The following is a 26607-nucleotide window of genomic DNA, read 5'->3' on the forward strand; positions in this document are numbered from 1 at the left end:
CCACAGTGGTTTTGTTTTTTGTTTTATTATTTTTAGTAATATGGTTATATATAAATTATTTTTTTTACTGGGGTCTTAGAGACACAAAATATGATTGTCATATTTTCGGTTCATGCATACTCTCGTTTGTCTACTCATGGCTGTGATTCAGTTATTTAGCAATTATTATGAATGATGTATTATTAAGTATTCATGAAACCAACACTCTAAGCAAAAATCAAATCTTGCACATCCCATTTCCTGTCATACCCAACGCATATACTTTTTAGGAATTCACATAGAATTCATATAAAGATATATTGTAAGGAAAACAATTTTCATGCAGAAATATTTTTGCCTAAATCTTCCACAGATTATCTTCCCAGCATATGGCTTCTGCTTTGTCTAGTGACTCTCTTGAAGTAGTTGGATTAAGAGTTTGCGGTATGGGTTTTTAGCTAGACCTAATGCATTTTCCTAATCCAGGAAAATGGATTGTTTGCTAAAACACGAAGATTTCATATATTTCATTTTTAAAAGAAGACAACATAACTCTGAACTTTTAAATTGATATATATTTTAAGGGAATCAACTTTTAAATTGATACATATTTTAAGGGAATCAGCTTTTTTATGTCAGGATAAAAATAACCAGTCATAACATTTGTGCTTGTGTCGGGGGGACCAGTGATGGCTTAAATAGAAGTAAAAATAGAAATATGGAAATGAAGTTTGGCATGTGTTCATAAATGAGGCTGAATCTTGAAAACAGATGAAGCCTATCCTGTATATGAGGAAGAGAAGCAGCAGTATTATCATCTATAAAAGAGACAAGTCTGAAAGAGCATCACGTGCTAGTGCAGGGAGTGCAGTATTGGGGTACTTGGAACACAGATCAGACTTGTGGGGAGATGCTGAAAGATGTACTGCATCTGGTCACGTGTCTGGACTTTGAAGCAGTGTGTTCTAAGCCAAGGGGAAACATAAGATTCACATGCTCTCAGGGAGTTTACAGTCATTTGTAACAGAGAGTAGAATACTGTCATCAGTAAATACTTCTAAAATTGAACCTCTGAGTGAATTGTTTAAATGGCTGAATGACTACAAGTCAATATGTAGGGGCTGGCTTATTGCCAGGATTGGAAGATCTTTCTCCCAGAACTTCATTGCTTCCTTGGCTTGGATAATCCCATTTCTTAGGCTTCAGAGAATATTTAGAAAGTTGATTGTGCTTGAAAGGCAAAAAAGGGAATAGAAACTAAAGCTATTCTCAGCAAATATGGATGAATCTTAGAAACAATGGTGAAAAATAAAGCAAATCATAGAATATTACCTATGAGATGATACTGTCTTATAAAGTTCACTATATTGTTTAGGGATATATATCTGTGAAGTAAAACTTTAAGACCAAGTGAATGAGAAATAATTCAGGATAATGAAAATATTCCCTCTTGGCAGAGGGGATATTGAGCATCATAGAGAATACACATAAATGGATACATAATTATTCATAATCCAGCTCTTAAATTGAATGGTAGATGTATATAGGTGTTCACTTTCTAACTTATGTATTCTCTTGCATGTTTAAAAAGTTTTAGGATGTAAAGGAGGAGAAAGGAAACTGGTAATTCATATCCTACCAAACATTATAAAGTTATCAATGTCAATTTAGCCTCAGATCATCTTGTAATTTAAATTTTTGAATGAGTTTAAAGATATATTCTTGTTATGATTTTAACTTCTATGCAAAAATATTCTAATAAATTTTAATGCCAGTTCTTATCTATTTGAAAAACTTATTTTCTTGAATTGCAGGATCATCTTTAGAAAGGGGACAACCAAGATCTAAAGTGGTAAAGCCAAGAAGTTTGTGTTCAAACATCACTTTAAAATTATTTTTCTTCTGTCATGTAAAAAAATTCATTTTTCATCTCATAATTTTATCCTTATTGTTACTTGTTTTTCTATAATTGTTCTAACCTTTGCACGCATCCTCCTACCTTCTGCCTTTTTGGATCATGTTGGCCTGTTTTAGGTCTATTTTATTCTGTGGTTTTAGGAACTTTTCATATCTCTGCTTCTCTTTTTTCCTCTCCTCTTTTTTATGTAAGTTAGGTAATATATACCAGGCCTCTCAGAGCTTTAATGACAGGGATAAAAAAAAGGTATAGAGAAGATATTTGGGCAGAAAGATAAAATCCCGTCTTTTAAAAATGTTAAGAATCTTTTTTATTCCTACAAATATTTTATGTATTTCTTGTCACAGTGCCAATTTTATAGAAAATAGCTTGTATTTCTTATATCTCAAATATTGATCTAATAATTCAGAAATTTTTCTCCTAAAGACACCCAACAAAAACATCACCAAAAAGGTAGAGGAGACAGTTCCAGATGGGAGAACCAGACTTCCACGAAGAGCGGCAAAAACCAAAAAAAATTATAAAGATCTTTCAAATTCAGAATCAGAGAGTGAACAAGAATTTTCACATTCGTTTAAAGAGAAATTGCTAGTAAAGGTAAATAGATACAATTCAGGTTAAAAATTTCTGAAAAGCCTGTGAAAATACTAAATATAGAATATATTTTTGCAGAAATGTCAAATTTGTCACATTTTAAGATTTAACCTTCTATATGAGAAATTTTATAGACTGAAAATTGATCTTTAGGCAATTTTGTGATAAGTTGGCATTAATGTTCCAAAACAGATGTTTGACTCTAGGAAAATGATAACTTGAAGATAATATCTTTGAATTAGAAAAATGCTTGATTTTTCCAAAATTTTACTTCAGAAAAGTACAGACTGTTGGGAAGCTGTGACTCTTTCTCTTGAATGGACCTGAGGTTCTTCCCATTCACTGCCCACCTGGGTCCATCCCTGGTTTCTGTCTTGTAATGTTACAGATGCATCAGTAGCCATCTGTGCTTTAAAGCTTTTTTAACAAAGTAAAAAACAAAACCACCACCCAGTGCTTACAGTGTGCCAGGTGCTATGCTAAGTACTTTAACTGCTTAAAATCTCTTAAGTACCATAGGTGACTAGTACTCTGTCGACATCTCATTTTACAAATGAGGAATTGAGGCTCAGAGAGATAAAGGTACACTGTTCTGATTTCCCAGCATTGAACTTCCACCTCCCCTGTTTATAACCTTGCTGCCCTTTGCTTAGATGATTTTAAGGACTTTATAGCTTATCTCCACATTTTCTATCACTTCTTACTTTCTTTTACTATACATATAGCTGGCTAAGTCTTCCCAAGCCCCCTCTCCTCTTATCCCTCTTCAAAGAAAAACCCTGAAAATCTCCACATAGTGAAATATTCAGTGCATCAGAATACCTCTGCAAGCTCATTTCCCCAGTTCCCTGGTATATACCCAGAGCTGAAACAGATGGAGTAACCTGTGACTCCCAAATGGGACCTGTGACGTGCTCGCTTTGGCAACACATATACCCAACGAGACCCGTGACTCTCCACCCCCTGTGCTCTATCAGGGTCCCCTGGCCTTAGGAGGTCTTCCTTCACCATCTGCATTTACAACTCCCAAGCATGTCAGGTACCATGAAATCCAAGAACTCTTTCTGGTTTCCCCAAATTGAATATAATTTTCTCCTTACAGCATTTTGTTTGTATTTCTTAAGCTATTATAGTCCATGTATTATATTTTCCTGTGAATTTGTCATATGTCTTCTAATATATTAGAAAGCCCTTCACTACTCATATTGAGGCCCCTGTTATGCCTGTAAATAGTAATAGAAGATATTTAGTATTTCAGCACAATTTGTTTTATGTGTCTAAGTATAAATTATTTGCATTCAAGTATGATTTGAAAGTTATCAATACATTTAGGAGGAGAATATCCATTCCAGAAGCAAAACCATGAAGCTTCCAAAGAAACAAAAGAACACCTTCTCTGCTGAAACACAAAAGGATATATCAAAAGGATGGAAAAATTCAGCTCTCCTAAAAGATGCTATAAGGGATAATAGCCTTGGCTTATCTCCTATATCCTTATCTGGGAGCCCGTCATCTATAGAAGTAATGAGATGTCAGTATCATTTTTTCTTTTAATTATTCAATAAATTTCTGTTATGACTCTGTGTGAAAATACAGTTGACGATTAATCTTAAATATGCCCTTCAAAATTATAGGTAGTCAAAACTTCATTTTTTGAACTAGTTAATGCTGGTAACTTGGTCTTTGCGAAATAGACATCAGGACAGTGTCCCTGTGACACTCGTCTTTCATGATAGGAAGTTAAAGATCAAATGCTTTATATTTTATATTATAAAATATTTAACATATATTTACAAATTATAATGTGAAAGCTGAATAAACTTTTAGGTTTTTAATCCCCAAATATATTTAATAACATGAAAATAATGATGGGGATTTCTACTTTTTTTTTTTTTTTTTTACATTTCATTGACAAAAGTCTCCAAGGAATTATTATGGTCATTCTGTGGACCCATAGCAGATTATCGTCATGATTTGAGATTTACTTTTATTTAAAAATAACTGACAAAAATTTATATTCTTTGGAGCTCTGGTATACACACACACACACACACACACACACACACACACAAACATATACATATCACACACTTTTCCAGCATAGAAACTGTAAGTTTGTACTTTTTATCTACTTCACTTCCTTTTAAGGATATTTTAAAGCATTTCCAAGTATCCATCTTTTCAGTTAAAATTCAGGATTTAAATAAGTTAACATATACTTCCTCCAAAGTAGCTATATTGTTCTTTTCTAGAATATTTTCATAGCGCTCAGGACCACTGACAGGTCAGATAACCACATACTAGAAGACAGATGTACATGCCCTTATCCGACCTGAAAACTGTCTTGAGAATTCATTTATACAAAGACTTATTTTGGCTATGAATTTCCTCAGCTATATATGAAGGATTTAGATAAGATGATTTCCCAAGCCATCTCCAACCAGAAAATTCTGTGACTTTACTATTTGTCTGTATTGGCTATGATGTCAAAATACTCGAGATAATACTTAGGTTGATCATCACAGAGCAGCTCATACCATAGTTCTTATGATTACATTTTAAATTGAACTATATTTTTCAGAGTCTTACATATTTGGTCTTGATTTATTAAACATTTACCTTTTTAAATATAGATAAGATCTGAGGATTTGATTAATCATTATATTCTTAGAATTTAATCGTACTATTTCTGAAACAGACACCAGTGATGATACCTGCCATCTGTTTTTTGTGTTTTGCGAGGCATTACAGGTATAGAGAAAATAAGAGAAAGGGATTTTACTCAGGATTATGACCGTGTAACAATATCTCTATCACCTTCTCCAAAAACTTCATCACCTGAATCCTTAAGCAGCAAATACAGAGTTGGAGGTCCAAAAAAGTCGCCTAAACACAGTGATAAAAATTTATGTGCAAGAGAAAGTTGCTCGCCAATTCCACGATCCTTCTTGTTGGTAAGAATATACATTATTTTTTTCCTTTATCAGATATATCTGAAGGGGGTAAATCATTTGCCTCTAATCTTAATCAAATATACATTGCTTATCCACCTAACATAGAGTTCTGGGTTTGGTCTGCGGGAGAAGAATAACCTACTGATAAGTAAAATAGCCTCCGTGAAACTTCTAGACTAATGAGTAGCTGTACAGGAGGAAGGATGTGTGGTGTGGGACGTACTGAGTGCTACTAGGAGTATTGGGATAGGAATGATCACTCCCACAGTGGCACTCCTCACTTGTCTGTACATCCAAATCACACAGTTCATGAATGAATATTAACAAATTGAATGATACATGAAAAATTCTTTGTTCTTCCTCTTTTGTATATTGTTATATGTACCATTTTTTCTTTTTTTTTAAAGATTTTATTTATTTATTTGAGAGAGAGAATGAGAGAGAGAGAGCACATGAGAGGGGGGAGGGTCAGAGGGAGAAGCAGACTCCCTGCCGAGCAGGGAGCCCGATGCGGGACTCGATCCCAGGACTCCAGGATCATGACCTGAGCCGAAGGCAGTCGCTTAACCGACTGAGCCACCCAGGCGCCCTGTACCATTTTTTCTTAATATGTAGGTATGTTCACAAGGGTTGTAAAAAGACATTAAAGATAGGAATCAATTACAGTCAAAGTGAGGGAGGATAGCTAAAACTGTCATGCCTACAAGGAATAGTTTTAAGTTGTGGATACTTTGGTACCAGTTTACAAACCCCACCCCACCTCCACTCCCTTTTTTTTGACTTGAGTTGTATAAATGGCTTAAATTAGAGAATTTTAAAGCAGTAATAAAGTTATACAACTGACTGCCAAGATATTATAATTTACTATAACTGGGTATAGTAGAAAGAGGTTTGAGTCAGACAGATTCGCATTTAAATCCTGGCTCCACTCTTCGCTGACTGTGTAACATTTTACAAGTTAATGAGTCCCCCTGCACCTCAGTTTTCTCATCTGCATAGTGGGGCCATGGAAAGTTAGTCTGATTGCGCATGCATTACTACCTGATACATAGTAAATACCCAAATATATTATCCTCTTGATATGTACTAACCTCTGTACACAGAGATGGAATTAATGAGAGTTCAGTACACCTACAGCCATGGTCTGAAATCTCTGATTAAACCGAACTTCTGTCCTAGTATTTCGAACTGAATGTTTTTTTTCCTATAGGCTTTTAAGCTCCTTCTATTCTGTTTAGCAAGTAGTCTTCACAGAGCATATTTTTCTAACAAAATCTCTCATGAAAGCACCAATGTGCCAAACAGATAAAAATAGAGCTACACTATTTAAAGCAGGAGGTCTGCACCCTAGCCTACTTGACCTCCCTCCCCAATAACCCCCCACGGCACCTTGGCAAGACTCAGTTTCTACAGACCACAGTTTGAACACCAGTTTCCTGCTAGATCATCATCCCACCATCCTTTGTCAATATTGCTCTACTATCCTTGGTTTCCCTGAACCCTTTCTCCCCTCAGTATTCCATCTTGCAAATCTCAAAACCTAGATAATCCGCTGCCCACTTTCTTTTATGTCACTCGGTGCTAGTTGGAATTTTAATTGTCACATACTTATTGGCCATTTGTTTCCCATTTACTGTTGACTCTTAGATATTAGAAATTTGCTATATAAATAGTTCTATCAGCTTACACTCCAACACTGCTCTGTGATAGTGCCCATTTCTCTACAGTTTTAACCGGCTGTTACCAGATGGTTCTCTTTTTGCCAATCTGTAATTATAGTGAGGAACTTTGTTTTTTAAAGATTTTATTTATTCATTTGAGACACAGAGAGAGAGAGAGCATGAGCAGAGAGAGGCAGAGGGAAAGGGAGAAGCAGACTCCCCACTGAGCAGGGAGCCCGACGCGGGGCTTGATCCCAGGACCCCGGGATCATGACCCGAGCCGAAGGCAGACGCTTAACCATCTGAGCCACCCAGGCACCCCAGTGAGGAACTTTAATCTGCATTTTACTGATTAACAGCATCAGTATTTCATGTTTTTTGGCTGGTTTCTGAATTGCCTATTTTTTTTTCTAATTTTTTAATTGCATCGTCTGATTTTTCTTATAAATTTGTAGGAGTTCTTAAAATATTCTAGATATTAATTCTGTATTGGTTACATACAATGAAAACATTCTTTTTCCAGTATGTTATCTTTTCACTTAAATAAAAAAACTTCCATGTGACAAAAAAATGATACCATAAAATTTACCAGTCTTTGTGTTCAACAAATCCCTCAGCTACTGTCATATTCCTTTCTGGTAAAAATACTAGTTTTGATGCCTTTTAACTTTTAGGTTTTCAATTTTTCTAGGATTTCTCTTTGCACGTGGGTAGTGAATTAGTGCAGCATCATGCATGAGGGTACCCTGCTGTCTACATCGTTTGCAATGCTCATCTGGGCACAGCCCCGGCAATGAGGGGGGCAGCTGTGAGGCGGGCTCTCTCTGTACTGAGGCCACATCATGAGTAGAGCCTTACAGGGGCTTCACCACACCACACCTCTCTCATTCTTGGCCCTCTACTCATTCATGTAAATTATGCAGTTTGTCTAAGGGAATTGCCATTTTCCAATATTGATACTGAGCTTTCTCGTCCACATATTTTTCTCTCTACATTTTGGTGCTGTTTCCAACAAAATTATGCCAAATCTTCCACAAAGAAAATAGATTAATTCCTGTGTTTTATGTATTTCCCTTTTTCTGTATTAAAAAAAACCTAAATTTTCTGGGTTAATTTTTTGCTTTTGTATAGAAACACTATTGATTTTTATATCCCCAACTACATAGACTAATTCTATCATAATTCCCTGCCTAGGGTCTCTTGGATTTTGAATATAGACAATTACTCATGATAATTTTTGCATTTTTCATTCCAGTCCTTATACTTGTTTTTTATTGTTAAGGTGATGATGACCTCAGGGACAGTGTTAACTAGATACCATACCAGTAGGCGTGCTTATTCGGTAGTTTTTGGTGGTTACTTTTATCAAATTAATGTTTTAGTTGTCTAAGGATTTTTTCCCCTTTAATTGGGAATGGGTGTTGAATTTTAGCAGCAAATGAATTATTCCCTCAAAACACAAGTAGTTTTGGTTTCATACTGTTGTGTTTTGGCTTTAAATAATTTTCTAATTTCCTTTGGGCTTGCATATGTCTTGTTCATTCATAGCCCAGGCTCACTCCAATTAATAATACTGTTGTGAATGGAAAAAACAGAAATTCTGTGGTACTTACACAAGATACAATTGCAACAACTACTCAGATGTAAGCATTTATAGTTCAGAAAAAGGTTGATGAAGTTGAACTTGTAAACAATGAAAATCCTATACAAAGCAATAGAGGTTTAAAGGGTAGTATAACCATCCAACTTAAACTAAGATTGTTCTTACAAGAATCAGATTACTGGCCTTTAATAATTATATTTTAATATTTTTAACTGTTACTGAAAATCTGATGTTTAAAGTATGCAGGATGGTTTGATCATGGAAAAAAGTTGAAATTTTTTAAATGAGAAGTTGTAAGGTCTTAAATAGTGAGGATATAGCTGCTGAGCCACTGACATGCATAGTTATAACTGGGACTTTCTGGTTTCATTATATAGAACTTTGGTTGAGCTTTGTGTCACTGTAGCAGTCCATCAGTTCATCCTCAAAAATACTGTAATAACCTGTAAAACACAGAACGGTAAGGCAGAATTTTATAGCTTGGGGAGGGCTCAACCTCCAGCTCAGTAGGTAGGCTTCTGTTCCTTCGCTGCTTGGTCTGGATCTACTACCTAATAAGTAAAGGAAGGCAACTGGGGTGGGCATGCATTTTCATGGAAGAGGAAAATGACTCATTTGACTGGAATGGAGAAACTTGCGTACTGAAACAGGAAAACACCAGGTTAGATGAAAAGGTGTGGCTGAAATGCAGGTTGAGAGAGGAGTTTAGACTTCTGTTTTGTATGGCTTCCCATTCCCTGACTCAAAGAAATCGAAATCCTACTAAGGAAGAATAGTAGTTGAAAAAGCCAGCTGGAAACTATTGCTGTAATTTAGGATTGAAGTGAACAGAGGAATTTTCATTAATGTGTGGTTGTGTTAGAGATGCAGAGGAAGGGATATAAACAAAACTATCTGAAAAAGGAATGGACCCCATTTGCAATTCCCTTGCTTTAGGGTTTGAGAAAGATGGTCAAAGGCGAAGCCAAGAGCGCTTACAGAATTTGTTTCCAATTTCTAATATCTGTTTTAGGGAAGTCATTCCGCATCTCCACTATCCCTGTCTAGTGAAGAAAGAGAGCAAATATGGTGTGACATGCCTTGTGACTCTCCTCATGTGTCAGGTTTGTAGTCCTACACTGCTTTACAAACAGTATTACTGAACTACTGTGCATCTAAAGGAATTCTAGTTGAAGTCACAAAATTTATTCAGTTTAATTAATGTCAAATGGAAAATAGAGCTTAATGCACAGTTGCCTAAAAACAAATAACTGAAAGCCTTTTTTTTTAAATAAAAGCAAGACAATTATTAGGTATTTTTAATCAAGATTGTAGCACTGTTGTTTTTTAACTGTACCTAAGGCCCTACACAGCATCTTAGTCGCAAACGAATGTACATCGAAGATAATCTAAGTAATGCTGATGAAATACAATTGGAAGAAGAGGAGGAAGGGAGAGCATACTTGCTTCCCAAAAAACTGTCTAAAACCGAAGATAGAGATCATCACACTTACAAAGGTAGGTAGATCAAATGCCTTTGTCAAAATGCAATTATTGTGGAACGTGGTTTTAGATCTTGAATGATCCACAAAAAAATCCCCTGTGTAAAGAGAATTCTGGATCAGTCTAATAAGGATGATGCTTTATCACAAAGTTCATTTTATGTGAAAAATATGGCAGTAAGGGTGTGTTTGTACCCATAAATCTCCTTTATGATTCTATTACTGATTACCACATATAAGCTTTACTAGAATATAAATTTACTGAGAGATTGGTGTGTCATTAAATATTTGGTTATTAACATGGAAATAGTTAGAAAATGATCAGTCCAAAAATGTTCCATCCCAATATTACCATTGCCAAGATTTTTTAGAAATCAAAATATTTTTAAATTGAAAAATAGGTCTACCTTTTATGTCAATTCTTAGATCATGCATAGAATGTGAAAATAAGATTTTGTTCTCAGCTTCATGAGCTTCTAAACTGCATGAAGTTTAACTTCAGACTAAATTTGTAATACATATTTTAACTTTACCTGATTGTCTTCGTTTTTTAGTGTCTGGAAGCGTATCTCCATTATCAACAAATGACTTTTCTATCCGTGGGGAGAGCTGGGAAAGTGAGATCTCAGGGCTAGGGGTGATGTGCGAAAGCCTCAACATAGATTTTAGAAGGAAGTTTCATGTGAGTTACCATTCTTTAAATTATGATTTATACCCAATAATATGCTAAGATACTAGCTTTCTCCTAGACTATTAGCTGGGTTGATCCTTTGGCAACAAAATACCCATTTGTTAACTCCCTTGGTCCTCATGGACTGGTGAAAAGTGGAATGATTCATCTTAGGAGCCAGGTTTCTCTTCTAAAATTTGTGCGTTATCCATATTCTTTCTTTTGCTAGATTCTTTGTCTTATTTCCCTTTTCAGTTTGTTTACCATTTGGACTCTTGGCACGATTTTTCTTTTTTTCCGAACAATTTTCATGCCTCATCTTTTTATGGCATGGAGAGGACTTCTAGAGAGGGCACCATCACAGAGCATAAAGGATGGAGCCCCTCTCATTCTTTGTCACCAGGTCTGCACACCTGCGGAGCCTTAGCTGCTGAGGCTCCAGTGAGGTGATGCTTACAAAAATACTTTCTAGAACAATTTTTAATTCACATGCCTGTGTTTAGTTCTCTTTGCTTGCTGTTAACTTGTACAGAAAAAAATCTTTTATCATCAGTCCCATCTCTTCCTTATCTTTTTCTTCTCTCTGAAACTAAGAATTTGTATATTTTAATTATCAAAGGTCAACCTAGCCTAAACAGAGAAGCCCTGATGTTTTTGTTTTTTTTTTTTTTTTTTAGATTTTATTTATTTTTTTTTGACAGAGAGAGATATAGCGAGAGCAGGAACACAAGCAGGGGGAGCGGGACAGGGAGAAGCAGGCTTCCCGCAGAGCAGGGAGCCCGATGTGGGACTCGATCCCAGGACCCTGGGATCATGACCTGAGCCGAAGGCAGACGCTTAACGACTGAGCCACCCAGGCGCCCGAAGCCCTGATTTATATATCCTGTTCCGCATCTGGCTAATCTAGCAAATATGTTTTCATGGAAGATGGTAATTCTGAGTGTGACTTTTAGGCTCTGTTCCCGAAAAGAATTATAATCAGTAGCATTTTTGTAAATAATGTAGACTGTGGTGTCTTTACAAAAACAATGATCAATTAAACCCTTAGTCAAAACCTTCTTGTTGGAACCAGATGCTGCCCTGACTGAGCTAATTAACACTTGGGTTTAAATCACCAAGTTTTTCATTGTTACTTTTCTGAGTTCTTAGTCATTCGCATGGTAAAGCCTTTGTTCTTAACATAGCCTGGATTAGATTATTTTGTAAAGAGTCTTCAAGTTAAAAATTAGTATTTTTCAGATCCGCCAAAAAATAATGGATTATTTTACTAAGCAATCTTGGAAAACAGCTCAACAACATCTGAACACAATGAACCATCAGATTCAGGAGTATAGGTCTGTAATAAAAACCTCTTGTGAAATCTTCTGAATGCTATAGTTTACAAAAATAACCTCATTTTGTTTCTTTAATAGGATCAAAAAACTTGATAAGTTCCAATTCATCATCATAGAGGAGCTGGAGAATTTTGAAAAAGATTCACAGTCTTTAAAAGATTTGGAGAAGGAGTTTGTGGTTTGTGCTTTTAAGAACTTTTTTAAAGAGCTACACTCGGGAAAACTGTTAATTTTGTTCTTTAGGAAATGGTTTTAGATTTCATATACACACACTTGTAGACTGAAGCTTATGATAAATACCTTTGATAATAAGGGGAGAACCCTGAGAGAGAGAGTATAATATCTAGAATATGCTTAGCATATAGCCACATTGTTTATTTAAATTAGGAATATAGTAATTCTCCAAGGGTTAATTTTTGTATTTTAAAATTTAGGATTTTTGGGAGAAGACATTTCAGAAGTTCAGTGCCTATCAAAAAAGTGAACAGCAGAGGTTAGTGTGATTTTTAGATTAAAAATTAAAAATGTATAATCACTATATTATAGCAATTTAAAATGATAACTACAAAGGTAACTCCTTTTGTTAGGCTTCACCTTTTGAAAGCGTCACTGGACAAAAATGTCTTCTACAACACTGATTATGAAGACACTGTTTTTACATCTGAGGTACCAGCTTTTACACGTTGATATATCCTCTCTCTCAATACCTCTTTGCTGTGAAAATTTTACAGTAAATTTCATAGATGAAATATGTATTTATAGATGTGTTCGATGAAAGAAAACATGAAAATGCTGCAAGACAGGCTCCTGAAGGAAACGGTAAGTCCACTCTCAGGTCAGGGTTTCACGTGCACCGGCCACCAGTCAATGACAATTCTGTCACGGGCTTTTCTTTCTTTTAGTTGTTTAAATTAGAATAATGGGAGCAAATTTATAGTAAAATATTAATAGAGGTGATTAAAATGAGTCCGTCCTAAGGAAAAAAGGAATATCAGTTTGCAAATTTTAAAATGAGTTAAAGAATGATTTCCTTGTAATGCACTTAATTTTAATAGAATCTCACTGTGCTGGATTAGTAGAAGATCAGGACTTTGTGGCTAAGCCACCTTAGCTTGAAGCAAACAAGCTAACTAGACTGGTGAATGAAATTCAGTCTAGAAAAAAAAAAATTTCAACAATTTGGTATTTCAAAGACTGGATCTCTCAGTTGATCTAGAATATCAGTGATGATCCCTGAATTCTGTAGCTAGCTAGGAATAGATCCGGGGGGGAGAGGGGTTAGATAGAATGAGCAGTGATACAAAATAACCTTATGAAAGGGATTGTTTTAAAAAGAAGCCCAAGTAATAGCTAGCTTTTTTTTTTTTTTCTTCCTGTTTGGTGGTTTTACAGTGATAATTTAAAGTTTGATTTTTTCCCCCCCCTCCCCGGCTATAGCAAGAAGAGGAGCTTCTTAATGTACGCAGAGGACTGATGTCATTATTCATGGCTCATGAAAGAAATGTTCATGTGTGATGTCTAGTTGTTATCAACAAGTTTTATCCACTTATTCCTTTTTGTGTATAACAGGAAATACCAGAGTAGCCCTACAAAGAGAAAAATACACATGTCACCCAGGGAAGAGTGCTTTTGTAGGAGCCTCCAAATCCAAAGAAATGTCGTCTTATGGATGAGAAAGAACTACTTTAACATGACTCCAACCTCAAGAGACTTCTTTCTGTAGAATATTACTCTTCTTTTCAAACAGTAATAGGCATTTGCTCGTTTTTGTAGTAATATTTACATTGCACAAATCTTACCAAGTTAACTATACTCATAAAACTAGTTTAATAAAGTTTATCATATAAAATATATTTTAAATGAATACAGACTAAATAGAAGGTATTACTAGTTCAGAATATACTACATGTAATAAAAATTTAGCCATGCTGAGAAAGGGGAGAAGGCTCGGATTTAAGTCGGTACTTTGAGCACATCGTGGGAGTGTGTGTTTATTCAGTTATGGCTCCAGTTACTTTATTGTCCGAACATCTCTTCACTCCTAAGCAGGCTGTTTTGACCAGTACTTTTTAAGCTTCTAATAGTCATTATAATAGTATCTTGCTAAAATATAAAAATATACATTTGTTTTAATTGTATACTAAAGTTGAAATAAATGCTCTGTGACTTGAATAAGTATTATATTTTATGAACACTGGATCAAACAAAACATCCTTCTGCCATCAGACATCTGAACTGAAGCAGGATAGTAAGCAGCCGCACTCCCTATTGCTGGCCTGCAGAAGGGTAGCCGAGTGCGGGAATACTACCAGTATTTAAGTACAGTGGTAAAAGTGGGTTTCTTAGTCTAGCCAAGCAGAGGAATTCAGTTATTGGGAGGGCAGCAGGGATTCTATGTCAAGAGACAGTGACCGCTCTCTCTACTCGAACAGTAAATAATATTCAGGAGTTGAAAGTCCATGCTGCCCTCGGAGAGGACCCCTCCTGTTTGGCCACACTTACAGGTCTCCTAAATCATGTGTCACATGCCTTCCCTACTGCACTGTGTGTGTGTGACCCAGCCCAGGTCTCCACTGCCACCTACTTACTCAGTAGTTGTCCTGCTAAATCTCCCTTTCCAATGTTCTTTTCACCCCAACCTCCCCCTGCAGCTTGCTTTCTGGAGTAGTCCCGGGCCGTTCACTCCACCACTGTTCAGCTGTGCCTGTTACCTTCCTTGTCCCTCTTCCCTTCCTTATCCATTATAGATCCTCTAGTCAAAAATAATACTCTTTTCCCCCTCTTTCCTCTCACTGAGTCTGCTAATTGACACCCCTCATTCCACAATCGGAACATCACTGGAGAAAACTTATAATCAGGCTTAAATTTATGACCACATATTTCACATGGCTACTCAGCAATCCTACCTCTGCCCTGTTTAATTGACTTTACCACATTTCCAGAGTATTACCGCATATCAATACCACATACTTTCCATTCCTTGTCTCTTTCCTGGCTTCCGTTTTCCCTCTTAATGCAGGGCTCATTCCTGGTCTGTCACTTTTCTTCAATCTGTACTTTCTCCTTAGGTAACTTCATATGGTCCCATGTAATAGCCATCTTTGTGTTGATGGCTTGCCAATGCATACAAGTTCTGACCTTTATCTTGGACATTAGCATCGCACACAACACTGCTTTTTTGACAGTTCTAATAAGCATCTCAAGTCTCAGAACAACCCTTGATTTCTCTCCCTCAGTACTCTTTCTCAACACCTTGTCTCTCCATCTCTCTTATCCACCCAAATGTGCAAGCCAAAACCTAGGATTCCTGATTTCTCTCTTTCCCTTGGCCACTTGGTTGATCAAGTCCTGCAGATTTTACTGCCAAAATATGTTCCCCATATGTGTAATTTCTGTCACTTACACTGTCACTACTATTGACTGTCAGTATTTCTCACACAGACAACTGCACCAACCTCCTAAACGGCTTTCCAGCATTCGTCCTTGCCTTCCACAACCCTTTATTCACTTCGCAGCCAAGATATTCTTGCTAAGTCATAAATCCTAGCATGCCTCTCAGGTACATAAAACTCTCCAGTGACCACAAACTCTTAACCAGTGCGTCAAAGAAGGAGCCACAGGGAAATTCGAAAATACTTCGGGACAAATGAAAATGAAACATTCTGAAACTCAGTGATACAGCTGAGAGGGAAGTTTATAGCTGTAAATTTATATACATTAAAAAATGAAGAAAGATCTCAATAACCCAACTTAAACTTTAAAAACTAGAAAAAAGAGCTAACTATACCCAAAGCCATTAGAAGGAAGGAAATAATAAAGATTACAGTAGTTATTTAAGGAAAAAAGTGGAAAAGAAAAACAACAGAAAAATCAATAAAACCAAAAGTTGGTAAACCATTATTAAACAGACTGAGATAAACAGAAGACTAAGATTTCTTTTTTAAAGATTTAATTTGAGAGAGAGAGCATGAGTGGAGGGAGGGAGAAGCAGACATCCCACTGAGCAGGGAGCCCAACACAGGCTTGATCGATCCTAGGACCCCAAGATCATGACCTGAGCCGAAGACAGACATTTAACCAACTGAGCCACCCAGGCACCCCCAGAAGACAAATTTCTAAAATCAGAAGTGAAAATTGGGGACATTACTACTGACCTTGCAGAAATAGGATGAGAATACTATAAACAGTTGTATGCCACAAATTAGATACCTCATGTGAAATGGATGAATTCCTAGAAACACAAACTGCCAAAACTTAGTCAAGAAGAAACAAGATCTAAATGGTCTTGTAACATGTTAAAGAGACTGAATCAGGGGCGCCTGGGTGGCTCAATTGGTTTGGCATCTGACTCTTGATTTCGGCTCAGGTCATGATCTCAGGGTTGTGAGAGTAAGCCCCACATCGGGCTCTATGAGCAGCTGGGAATTTGCTGGAGATTATCTCTCTCCCTTTCCTTCTGCGCTTACCCCTGCTCATGCGCATGTATCCTCTCCCTTAAATAAATAAATCTTAAAAAGAGATTGAGTCAGTAATCAAAGAATTCTACCAACTATTTAAATAAGAATTAACACCAGAAAATAAAAGAGGGAACATTCTTAACTCATTCTATGAGGCCAATATTCTCTTCCTCCCAAAGTCAAATAAAGACATCACAAGAAAATTACAGACCAGTATACCTTATGAATGTAAGGTAAAAGTCCTCAACAAGATAACAAGCAAGCTAAATCCAGCAGCATATTATAAGGAATACATTTAATGGAGGAGGTAAAAGATTTACACATGAAAACTATGAAACGGTAGAAACTAAAGAACACCTAAATAAGTGGAAAGACCTCTCATGGTGCTTGATTACAAGACTTAATATTGTTAGAATAGCAGTACTTGGAAGTAATTTACAGATTTAATGCAATCCCTGTCAAAATCCCAACAGCCTATTTACAGAAATAAAAAAGCTGATCCTAAAAATCAAACGGAAATGAAAGGGATCTCACATAGCAAAACAACCTCAAAAAAATAATACAGTTGGAGTACTCACACTTTCCAATTTCATACTTAACTACAGAGCTGTGTTAATCAAAACTGCATAGTGCCTCAAGAAGGAGAGACATCTAGACCAACAGAATAGAAATGACAGTCCAGAAATACACCTGCTCATCTATGGTCAACTGAGCTTCATCAAGACTGCCAAGACCATTTGGTGGGGAAAGGAGTAGTCTTCAACACATGGTTTGGGGTAACTTGATAGCCCCATGCAAAACAAGTTTGTGCCCTTACTTTACACCATATATAAAAAAATAAATTGATCAAAAACCTAAAAGAGCTAGAACTATAAAACTTAAGATAAAAAAGCATAGGAGTAAATCTTCATGACCTTGGATTTGGCAGTGGATTCTTAGATAAGACACCAAAAGCACCAGCAACAGCAAAACAAAACAACAAAAAACCCAAAAGGTTAATTAGACTTTAAAAACAAGAAAACCTTTGTGCAAAGAGTACTTTCATAAAAGTGGAAAGACAACCTACAGAATGGGAGAAAATGCTTGCAAATCACATACCTGCTTAGGATCTAGTGTTCAGAACATATAAAGAATTCTTACAGCTAAGCCACAAAATGACAAATGACCCAATAAAAACAGGGGCAAAGGATTTGTATGATCATTTCTCCAGAGAAGATGTACAAATAGCTAACAAGCACATGAACATGCACGGAATATCATTAGTCATTTAGAAACTGCAAATCACAACCATAGCAAGATGCTGCATCACACCCACCAGAACGGCTAGAATCAAAGGACTGAAAATAAGTATTGGCAAGGTGGTGCAGGACTCGGAACCCCACGGGTTTCTAGGGGGAATAAACACTGCAGCTCCTGTGAAAACCAGTTTGGTGGCTCCTCCCAGAGTTAAATGTGGAATTATCCTGTGACTCCACAATTCCACCCTCTGGCAAAACACCCACAGAACTGAAACCAGATACTCAACAGATACAGTACAGGAATATTCGTCCACAGCAGCACAAGTCCTGACAGCCAAGCATGGAAACGCCCTGAACGGGCATTAAGTGAATAAGCGCAGCGTGTGCTTCGATACACGAGCTGTTCCTCGGCCATAAAAAGGAAGAAGTACATGTTACAATGTGGATGAACCTCAAAAACACGCTATGGGAAAAAATAAACACAAACGGTTACACTGTAGGATTGGATTTCTATGTAAATCCACAGAGACAAAGCCAGTTGGGGGTTGCCAGGGGCTCAGGGAAAGGGAAGATGAGCAGTGCCTACTTCAAAGACAGGGAGTCTCCTTTGGTTAGGATGAACCAGCCGGAAACAGTGGTCGGACGGCTCCTGAGTGTATTAGACGCCGCTGGAGTGCGCTCTTAGCATGGTTAGCTTCCTGTTCTCTGCATTTCACCTGAATTTACTTTAAAAAAAATTACTGAAAACCCACAAAACCTCTCCAGAGGCGTCCTTTGCGCTTAAAACCCAACCTTTCGATCAGGGCCTGAAAGTCCCTTCGTGAGCTGGACTTTGCCTCTTTCCTCACCCTCACTTCTGGCTCCTCTCCTCTCATTCGGCAGACTTCCAGCACTGTTGCTTGCTTCCACCCTATTCCTGCCGTGGGGGCTTTGTCCTTGTGCCTCTGTTCCCACGGGCACGCGCTGTCCTCTGGGACTCACGTGAACGGTACTTCAGAGCGGTCCTCCCTCACAGTCCTATCAATCTCACTATCACTTCAGAAATTTCTTTCTTCCTCTCTTCCATAAACCCCACCGCTGTAAATTCTAGGAGAACAGGAACCTTGTCTGTCTTACTCACTTATGAGTAGTAATTTAGGTCACTATTTCCAGAGCCTAAAAACGTGCCTAGAAAAGTAAGCTTGCAACAGGGTGAATGAGTGAGGGAACGAATATAGCATTTCTAGGCAGGAATTTACTGAATTCAGGGAGGGCGGAGATGCCTGAAACTCTCAGATCCGCAAATGCTGTACAGTTGTTGCATTTCCACTAAAACGGATAATGAAGTATTAGTCAATCAGCCACCTGAGCATCTATTATATGTCACATGCTGTCCTCAGCTGTAGATACAGAGATAAGCAAGAAATGAACCGTTTCCTTGTACTTAAAAGGAACTTAACTCTAGGAAACAAAGTGAGTGTTGCTGGAGGGGAGGGGGATGGGGATGGGGTAACCAGGTGATGGGCATTAAGGAGGGCACTTGATGGGATCAGCACTGGGTGTCATATGCAACTGATGAATCACTAATCTCTACCTCTGAAACTAATACTACACTATACGTTAATTGAATTTAAATAAAAAACTTTTTTAAAAAGATTTTAGAAAGACGTGACGTGTATATCCATGTTTTGTAAAAACAAGGAGCATCTGAATTTCAAAAAAAAATAGTCATAAAGAATTCTGTGGATTTCCATTTTATTGGCCCCTTGGAAGAACTGTGTAGGTGTGTCAAATGTACATAGACTTTATTATCAAAGAAGATATAATATTTTTGATGGTTATATTTGTGAGGTTTAGTTTTGGGTTTTTTGAAAAACATTAGGGCTCAGTCGGTTAAGCGTCTGACTCTTGATTTTGGCTCAGGTCAGGATCTCATGGTTGTGAGACTGAGCCCCGCATCAGGCTCTACACTGAGCGTGGAGCCTGCTTAAGAGTCTCTCCCTCTCCCTTTGCCCCTCTCCCCCCCACTCCATGCTCTAAAAACAGTTCATTAAAAAAAATGAAAAACATTAGGTCAAAAAAAGTCCATGGAAACATTCTAAAATAATATCTAGAGGAAAATAATTCAACATTTTTTCAGGAATACAGATGTTTTGAATGAGATCTAAATGTTGCAATGTCTTGAATTTTAATTTAGATACTATAATTTTGGTTTATGCTGCTGTGACAGCAATAATTTTAAAAGTACAGGGAAGCTGGAGCAGTGTGGTTGTCATACTAAAGAAATGCTTGCCTTTAACATCAATAAGGCCTTTATTATTTACCTCAAAAAATGTGCATTTTATGCAACTCTACTAGTAGCTGTCAGTATGAGTTGATAATGAATATTGATGGTTGGGACAGATCTGATGTCAAAAAATCTTAAGCAATGTAATTGCAAAAAAACAATGTAATTGCTTGACTTTGTTCTGTGTAATGCATTTTTATCATTTTATATATTTATTTACACTTAAGAAAAATTAGAGCAGGAGTTGGCAAATTATCTAAAAGACCATAAAATATGTGTTTTAGGTTGTGTGGGCCAACAGGTAAATTTGAGAATATATGTAGGTACTTCCAAAAACATGTAAGAACCATTCTTGGCTTGCAGGCCATTAAAAAAAAAAAAGAAGGGCAGGCCTGGTTGGTGGGCTGTCATTTGCAAGACCCCTAGTGTAGAAGAAAACTTCTAAAGATGAGATCTCTCTCTTCTTTACTATACAATGTATTTCTCAATCTATCTCACTGTTTAACAAAAACAGTGATTTAAATCAATTTTGTATTAGCAGAGCCTGTTATATGAGTTAACTAATATAGCTATAACTTCTTGATTTTCCTATTTCAAACATATTAAAAATAAATGAATCATTCTAGCCAAAAATTTGTATTTCTTACCTGGGTTGCAATTTCACACCATGTTGGTGTAGGCTTATCACACTTCCTCAACCAAACTGAGCTGCAAAGTGGTAACTGTTCCAGAAGGACAGACGGGAGAGAGAACAAATTTTGCATCATTAGTATAACCAGGCAGAAACTTACATACGCAACTCCAGAGACGATACTACAGAGACGTAAATGCCACCAAATCCTGACACCACGGATGCCTAGCAGATCCTCTGAGCCATGGTGGGCAGTGTGGTTTTCATTCCGCACTTAATTCCACAGTGAACTGGCAGTCTACAGTGACAAAGTCTGACGACTCCGACCTCAGCGCGTGGTGTGAAGCTCACGGTGCTGGAGCCAGCTCGGCAACCACCTGTCACTACCACCTGTTAACAGCTGACCCACTCGCCGTTACTGTCCCTGGATTCCTACGTGGCTCCCGAACACACCGAATGAAAAGTTAAAGCTAGCTTGGAAGGAATCATAAATGCTATGAAGAAACAACTGAAGTAGAATGTTGATCACAAGAACAGAGCAGGAAATAATGGCAACAGACAAAGCTAAGTTGGAATGTAAAAACTGGAGCAAGGTGTTAGATGTTCCTGAGACCACTCTGTGCCACCCCAGGAGTCAACCACTGTAACCAAGAAGTTCTCCGGGCGGAAAGCAGGGGATGCACCATTTGTTTGGGGCACACACCTGTGCATTTGCAAAACATTCATCTTTGAAAAGGGGGAATAAATTGCATTTAGAAAGCAATAATGTGCATTTAAAAGCATGGTTTTTAACTTTAAGAATTATTAGCATGTACACCATCTCCAGATTTTCTTACCATAGCTTATTGTCAAGAAAATGTGATTTTTAGAATTTCCCTATTCATCTTCTTTAAAGGGAATGATTTAACTGCTGAAAGACTTAAAAGTTACTTTTTATTACTCTAAACATAAAATACCAATCTGTTTTCATGAAGCTGTGGGAATTTGTAACTAGTAGCTTTTCTGTTGTTCATTCTAACATTGTCTAAACATAAACTAGTTGGGGCACCTGGGTGGCTCAGTTGTTAAGCATCTGCCTTTGGCTCAGGTCATGATCCCAGGGTCCAGGGATCGAGCCCCGCATCGGGCTCCCTGCTCTGTGGGAAGCCTGCTTCCCCCTCTCCCGCTCCCCCTGCTTGTGTTCCCTCTCTGGCTGTCTCTCTGTCAAATAAATAAAATCTTAAAAAAAAAAAAAAAGAACTAGTGATACGTTCTTATATCATCATCAATACATTTACAGAGAAATTAATTTATGGTGATTCACTGTTTAAAAATATTTTCATACGTTCAGTTTGAGTCTCAACATGTTTTCATACGTTCAGTTTGAGTCTCAACATGTTCAGTTTCTTATGAGCATCTTCTCAGATGTTTCTTTCACACGAAAAACTGGAAAAAATCTCTGGAAAAGAATGGGGTTTAGATTAGAAGCATGTGAGACTAATAATTTTAACAACATAATAGAATTTTACATTTCTGGACTTGAACTTGCTATTAAAGAACTGTGGATATGTAGCTTAAAACTTGGCTTTTCACCTCTAAAATTTAGACTTGTAATTACTATGTATTTCCACAAGATGGACTTCTTGATGTTAGGGTTTTGGGGGTTTGGAGATTGTTTTTATTTTTATTTTTTAACCATTTCAGTTGTCTAAAAATTACTTATGTAATATAATTTCAAAGTCCTTTTGACATGTTTAAAAATGTCCTTTTTACAGACTTATACTATTCCCCCTATCATGCCAGGTTAAAACTTGATACTTCTAGAAGTGATTTAATTTCCTCTCATAAAATAATCAATTATGGTTTTTAAATCTTTTAAACTCCTTAAAAACAGAATTTCTTTAATGACTTAATATTCACTGTTACTTTAATAGTTAATCATAGTTTATTTTGTGGAAATGAGAACAAATGATTTGTGAAGTTAATGCATAAAAACCTGATGACTCTTGGTTGTGAAGAATTGTGGTAATTCAGACGTTGTGACTGTTATTGAATAGGGAGGCAGCAGAATCGGTTTTTTCTAAGTCTTCAGGCTCTTAAGTATATACACTTTCTCTTCAAATTTATAAAACATATGTAAATGTATATACACAAGCAGGTGTATCACCCATACCATGAGATTTAAAAGCTGCTTTTTAATTTTGTTCCTCCAACTAGGGTGAGGGACATTCGAGATGCCCAAGAGAGCCTTCCTCAGGGCAGGATTCAGTGTACCTAGTAGGTGCGGAGCGAACACACCTGATTCACAGTTTCAGTTGCTCTCTCAACTTCTGTAATACTGGGTAAGAATGTGAAATATGGAAACACAACTTAAAGGAATAGTTTATGATTAATAAAAATACAATACAGAAGTTAGATACTGTTGCTAAAAATTTTGGTTGCAATGAAAATGGCTTCTGGTCTTATGATATCTTAGAACCCTTAAGCCTGAACCAAACCAAACCCTCCACTGGGTCTCCTGTACCTTATTTTCATTTTGAATTTTATTTATCTATTAGTTATGGAACTTTACTTGGGCAAAAACCTGAAAATGTGTCCTATCTGCCAAGTTGCCTCTAACCAGGGGCCCATCTTCCAAGCAGTACTGTTCCTTTCTGCCTTGGGGGCCAGCATGGTTTCGAAAAAAGCACCTTTTTCCTTTCTTTGTTTCATAGTAAGTGCATTGATATCTCTATGTGAAGGAGATTGAAATCTTACTTTTACATAATTTGGGCTCCCACTTAATATTTTAAACTGAATAAAACAAAATAGGGAGCTGCTAAAATGTAGTTTAGAATAGGAAAAAAAAATAAGTTTTCTGGAGGTTGGCCGCAAATAATGGGTTATGAATAGACTATAGGTATATATTAAATACACAATATATAAGCATACACACAAATGCTTATAAAATTAAAGAACTGGCTTCAAGACAGAAAAGCTTTAGACATCATCTCATTTCATAGACGAAGAAATGGAGGCTCAGAGAAGTGATGCAGTTCTGCACAGCAAGGAAGTGGTAGACTTGGAACTTTCCCGCCATAACGGGGATTTCTTTCAGAGAGTCTAATTCAACTAACTGACACCACATTCGCTAGCATCTAGGCTTGATCACAAGTCCCTCAGGACAAAGTGCTGCCACAAGGGTTGAGCAGTTTCCATGGGCTCCTGACCCACTTCAGTCTTAAAGAAGTTGAGCAGGAAAGGTCGTGGAAAGCCGTGAGGCAGGTGTGCAGTGAGGAGTCACAGAGGACGTGCCCCAGCTCCAGGGGCTCCTGGCAGCCCCACCAGCAGCTAACGTTTATGGAGGCGTAGAATGTGTTGGTCGCGCTCATCTCCTTTAGAAGTTACAGCAATATTTTGAGAGAGATGATCTTCCTAGAGAGAAAAGAAGTATCTTGGTGAATAGCGCAGAGCTGGGATTTAAGCAACAGGGTCTGCAAGCTCCTAAAGTCAGGCTCCCAGCCACTGGGCTTCCTGCCTCACCACGTACGGGGCGGGCGGGCGGGCTCACCTGTGAGGACGCTTATTCAAAGGCCAAGTAAAAATACCTTTCGGGGAACATTTTTTTTTTTTATTTATTTTCCCCCTTTGTGCCAACATTAAGTTTTACCTTTGTGCTAGGGTAAATGTCCTCTTCGTAATCTCCACTCCATCTAAACCTTTGTCTCTTATAACAGAGTTTTCCATAATGTTTGCAAATGTGAACCTAAAAATACTCAAAGACGGCCTAATTTTCATCGTGGTAGAGTTTTCCACCAAGTTGTTGCTTATCTCTGGGTTCATTACTCAATGATACATGAAGTTAAATTAACTTGAAAAAGATAATCTGATTTTCTAAGGCACAAACCACAGGTACTAACAGAATTTACAAAACAAAACACACAAAAAGTTGGAATTCTCTTATGTGTTTGGATCTGATGGCTTGAAAGGACTAAAACTCTACTTATTTCAGATTTCCGCTCTCCTCCCAACTCCAAAAAAATGTAAAACCCAGGTTCATTTCCTGCAATAAGTAGTCATTTAATTAAAGAACAAAATTAACAGGAATCAAAATGTTGCAGCTGTATTTTTTGTTAGACATTATATAAAAAAAAAAAAGAAAAGTATAATACAGTCAATAATTTTGTGGAACATGAACTTAAAGAGTTCTCAAATTAACTGTGATCAGAATAAAAATGTCTTTTCCAACAGAATCCCGAACGCCGCTGCGCTGCAGGTCCCGCGTCAGAGGCCCGGAGGTGCGCCCGCGCATGCACGTCCCCCGGCCTCTGTTTTACTGCAGAACTGTAAAACCGGGTTCAAAGGCAAATGACCGTTTTCTTCTGGGAGAGCGACTCTGGGTCTCCACTGGGCCCAACAGTTTCCACTCTGCAGACACCAGAGAGCGAAGGGCGTCCTCTGGGTTCCCCTCGTACAGATGAGCACAGCCCAGACTTCACCTGCCTCAGTGAGCCCGCTCCTCTCGCTGACGAGGCAGGGAGTCATGAGCCGAACTTCAGGAAAGTTCCCTGATGAATGTTCAGTGTTGGTATCAAAAATTAAACACAAATTCTTCTCAGAAGAAAATCTCTATGGCCTGTGGAATCTAGGAATTATAAAAAGACAAAGAGTGTAAGGTCATACATTCCTAAGTTAAAATAGTCAAAACCTCCCACAAATAAATGTGTGGCTATTGAAAGTTGCTCAGAGAGCCAAGATGGAAAACAGAAGGATGGGCCCGCTTTGCTTCAGGCAGTGGAGGCCTCCGAGGGCTCCCGGCTCCCGGGCCTGCGCTGGACCCCAAAAGGAACGATAGGCTGAATTCTGCCTAAAACTCAGTCCAAAAGCTGCTGGTTAAGCTCTTGAAGTAAGGCCAAGGCTTTGCGAAAATCAGGAGAAGTAATGAATCGATTAATAAAATAAACTTCTGGAAATTAGAGTTACCGTTTTGTTTTTGTAAGTTGGTAATGTGTTTGTGGTAACATGTAATACATTTAACAAAGTCTCAGGTGACTAAAAATATTGTTCTTTTAAAAACTGATATTAAGTGCTAAAATGTGGTATAAAGACCTTAAGAATTATTTTCTGATGTCCAAGTATTGGGCCAGCTCTTAAAATTCTATCATCTAAGAAAGGTATTAAGGACTTATGAGAGAAGATGTATATCTTCAGTAAACAACTTTTTTTTTTTTTTTAAGATTTTTTGTTTATTTATTTGAGAGAGAGAATGAGATAGAGAGAGAGCATGAGAAGGGGGAGGGTCAGAGGGAGAAGCAGACTCCCCGCTGAGCAGGGAGCCCGATGCGGGACTCGATCCCGGGACTCCAGGATCATGACCTGAGCCGAAGGCAGTCGCTTAACCGACTGAGCCACCCAGGCGCCCCAGTAAACACCTCTTAATAATGTGTAATGGGAAAACGTAGTCAATATTTTGACATTAACACACGTAACACTATGTAACCATTCTATCCTTCTTAACATGGTAAACATGAAAAATAGCTTTAAATATTTTACTGGACAATGTTGATTTCCTAAACATTTTTGAGTGTTTTGGATACTCGAAACTAAGATGATCTATTCCTGCCCAAACATATGCCAGTCACGGGGGAAAACTTAACAACTTTTAAACTGTTTATTTGCAATCATTTTCTCCTGCTCTCAAGACCTCCTCTTCCTCCCTTAATATATTCACCCCGAAACCGTCCTGGAGGATGGAACCCCATACACCTGGCTCTGCCCCACGGCCACACCGACCTTACAGAGTTAGTCTCCTAAACCACCACCACAGTGGCCACTTTGGGACAAACCAGAAAAGGAAAGGAAT

The 26607-nt window shown here is 37.6% G+C and overlaps 2 protein-coding genes across 8 annotated transcripts in view; one reads left to right on the forward strand and one right to left on the reverse strand.

Moving 5' to 3' along the window:
- SYCP2 (synaptonemal complex protein 2) overlaps positions 1-14293 on the forward strand; it is a 79557-nt gene extending 65264 nt beyond the window's left edge. For 4 of the 6 annotated variants that reach the window (XM_081832496.1, XM_081832497.1, XM_081832495.1 and 1 more), the window contains 13 exons: positions 1794-1831; positions 2324-2494; positions 3824-4022; positions 5234-5445; positions 9722-9812; positions 10051-10206; positions 10745-10872; positions 12100-12194; positions 12273-12372; positions 12629-12687; positions 12782-12860; positions 12957-13013; positions 13632-14293. In XM_081832496.1, coding sequence (XP_081688622.1) covers positions 1794-1831; positions 2324-2494; positions 3824-4022; positions 5234-5445; positions 9722-9812; positions 10051-10206; positions 10745-10872; positions 12100-12194; positions 12273-12372; positions 12629-12687; positions 12782-12860; positions 12957-13013; positions 13632-13709 — 1463 coding nt within the window. In that variant the 3' untranslated portion in view covers positions 13710-14293. The remainder of the gene's footprint in view (positions 1-1793; positions 1832-2323; positions 2495-3823; positions 4023-5233; positions 5446-9721; positions 9813-10050; positions 10207-10744; positions 10873-12099; positions 12195-12272; positions 12373-12628; positions 12688-12781; positions 12861-12956; positions 13014-13631) is intronic. The other 2 variants (XM_081832499.1, XM_081832498.1) reach the window with 2 other exon arrangements.
- Positions 14294-24799: 10506 nt separating this feature from the next.
- Positions 24800-26607, reverse strand: part of PHACTR3 (phosphatase and actin regulator 3) — a 206582-nt gene continuing 204774 nt past the window's right edge. For both annotated transcript variants that reach the window (XM_081832505.1, XM_081832506.1), the window contains exon 13: positions 24800-25389. In XM_081832505.1, coding sequence (XP_081688631.1) covers positions 25374-25389 — 16 coding nt within the window. In that variant the 3' untranslated portion in view covers positions 24800-25373. The remainder of the gene's footprint in view (positions 25390-26607) is intronic.

Source organism: Leptonychotes weddellii, chromosome 10, assembly GCF_054177405.1.
Source record: "Leptonychotes weddellii isolate Sample4059 chromosome 10, ASM5417740v2, whole genome shotgun sequence".
Taxonomy (NCBI): domain Eukaryota; kingdom Metazoa; phylum Chordata; class Mammalia; order Carnivora; family Phocidae; genus Leptonychotes; species Leptonychotes weddellii.